Source organism: Gadus morhua, chromosome 21 (assembly GCF_902167405.1).
Source record: "Gadus morhua chromosome 21, gadMor3.0, whole genome shotgun sequence".
Lineage (NCBI taxonomy): Eukaryota > Metazoa > Chordata > Actinopteri > Gadiformes > Gadidae > Gadus > Gadus morhua.
In genome coordinates, this window is record NC_044068.1 from 18,975,581 (window position 1) to 18,978,080 (window position 2,500).

At 58.3% G+C, this 2,500-nt stretch overlaps 1 protein-coding gene across 2 annotated transcripts in view; it reads left to right on the top strand.

Moving 5' to 3' along the window:
* Positions 1-2,101, top strand: part of mycn (MYCN proto-oncogene, bHLH transcription factor) — a 5,236-nt gene extending 3,135 nt beyond the window's left edge. The window contains exon 3 of one of the 2 annotated variants that reach the window (XM_030345866.1): positions 759-2,101. In XM_030345866.1, coding sequence (XP_030201726.1) covers positions 759-1,576 — 818 coding nt within the window. In that variant the 3' untranslated portion in view covers positions 1,577-2,101. Of the gene's footprint in view, positions 1-755 lie in introns of both variants that reach the window. The other variant, XM_030345865.1, reaches the window with a different exon arrangement.
* The last annotated feature ends 399 nt before the right edge of the window (positions 2,102-2,500 follow it).

Genomic DNA, 2,500 nt, shown 5'->3' on the forward strand with positions numbered 1-2,500 from the left:
GGGTGGATGTTTGTCTCAAGACAGCACCCCAGGGCGGAACGAGGGTGTCTGAAGTGGGTAACTGTAAACTGTGAAACGCCACACAGTAGGCAGATAGACAAAAGCCGGCATGCACTCCCTGGCCGAGTTCAGCTGGAGTGACAACATAATGTTCCAGCTGCTAGCGCACGTTGCTGCTGCAGGTGAAACGGGCCTGATCAGCGAGCAGGCCGATCACACGGCGTTGCCCCATCCCACCGCCGCGGGGGGAAGCACCGAATACCTGACAGGCAGAAATCCAACCTGTCTGGTCGGAAGAGAGAGAGAGAGAGAGGGAGAGAGCGGCTGAACTTGTCAACGCCTGCAGAGTGGAGCGAGGCAGGACTGACTGACGTTAAGCATTAAAGAAAAACGCCGTTGAGCAATGCTCTCACCTCTGTACTCGTCAAAGTCTCTCTCTCGCTCTCTCTCTCTCACCCTGCCAGCTCCCCAACCTTAAACACACACACACACACACACACACACCGAAACACACACACACACACACACATACACACACACACACACACACACACACACACACACACACACACACACACACACACACACACACACACACACACACACACACACACACACATTTGTACCCATGCCTGCCTTTCCCCCACAGTCGCACACAAACCGCCATAATACAAATAGACGCTGTGTCCGACGATTGCCTCACGTTTGTGAATCAAGGAACTGATCATTAACCTTCCCTCCCTTCTCTCTTCCAGAAGACGATGATGACGATGATGATGACGATGACGAAGATGACGAGGATGAGGACGACGAAGACGACGAAGACGAGGACGAGGAGGAGATCGACGTGGTCACCGTGGAGAAGCGGCGCTGCCACTCCTCCCTGAGCGGCAGCAAAGGGTCTCCCATGGCAACGGGCAGCGCCACCATCTCGGTGCGTCACAAGGCGGGCGGTTCCGCGTCCGGCTCAGGCTCCGCCGCCGGCTGCAACGGGTGGTCGTCGGGCCACGCCCCCCAGGAGCAGCTGATCCTGAAGCGCAGCTCGGTGCACCAGCAGCAGCACAACTACGCGGCGCCCTCGCCGTACGCCTCCGATGACGACCCCTGCCCGCCCTCAAAGAAGCAGAAGCAGACCTCCGACGGCGGCCCGCCCCGCACTGTCGCCAGGACGATATCCTCCTCCTCCTCCTGGTCCTCCTCCTCCTCCTCCTCGGCATCCTGCGGCCCCGCCCGCTCCAAACGGAGCGGCGGCGGCGGTAGCGGCAGCGGCGGCGACAGCAGCCCGCATGGCGGGGGCTGCGGCTCGGACTCAGAGGACAGCGAGCGCCGGCGCAACCACAACATCCTGGAGCGCCAGCGCCGCAACGACCTGCGCTCCAGCTTCCTGGCGCTGCGCGACCACGTGCCCGAGCTGGCGCACAACGAGAAGGCGGCCAAGGTGCTGATCCTGAAGAAGGCCACCGAGTACGTGTGCTCGCTGGAGGACGAGGAGGCCCGGCTGCGGCAGGAGCGCGACAAGCTGCAGGCGCGCCGGCAGCAGCTAGCCCGGCGGCTGGAGCAGGCCAGGACACGCTAGCCGCCGCGCCGGCAGGCTAACTCGCTAACACACACACACACAAACATACATATGTATCCCAGACGCTTCCGCCGCAGAGACAATAGCCCTGCCCGACACACAGAGCATGGACAATGACCCTCACCACCACCACCACCACCACCACCAGCACCACCAGCACCACCACCACCACCACCCACTCCACACATACACACACAGACAAATGTTGATCTTCCGTAACCTTTGAAAGACAATGTCTCGTTGCACACTTGCGTACAAACACACACCAACACACAGACTCACGCTCAAGCCTGTATGCACATATAGGGCCTGCCACCCACATTACCCCACCCCCCCACCCAAACCCCGCCCCCTGTTGCACCTGTACCTGCGCACACAATCACAGACCTCCAATGAAGAGGCTAGATGCTACACACACACACACAAACAGACGCACACACACTGGCACGCACACACCCAAGCGACTGAAAACACAGAGGGTAGGACAGGGTTGATGGGGAGGGGGTGGGGGGCCGAGGGGGTTGATGGTGGTGGTGAGGGGAGGGGGGATGGGTCATAGTGGAGGTGTGCGGGTGGGGGAGGGGGGAAGGGGGCACATGGACATTCACTGCCGCCACTTTTTTGCACATTTGTTGACGTTAAGAATGTTGAGGGTTTACTTTGTACCAATAATCCACATCGAGGAAAGAGAATGACATTTGAGAATAGAGTGAAACGTGGGGGAAGAAGAGTAAACGAGAGAGAGAAACAGAGAGGGGAGGGTGGTGGTTTACATCTCTCACTGTCTTCCCTCCCTCTGCTTTTTTAGATTTCATTCTTTTTATATTTCATTTTCCGGTTTTTGTTGTTGTTAGGTTTTGTTTTTTCGTTTGTTGAGGGGGACTGAGACGCCAGCCTCGAAATGAGCTGGCTTTACACAGGGAG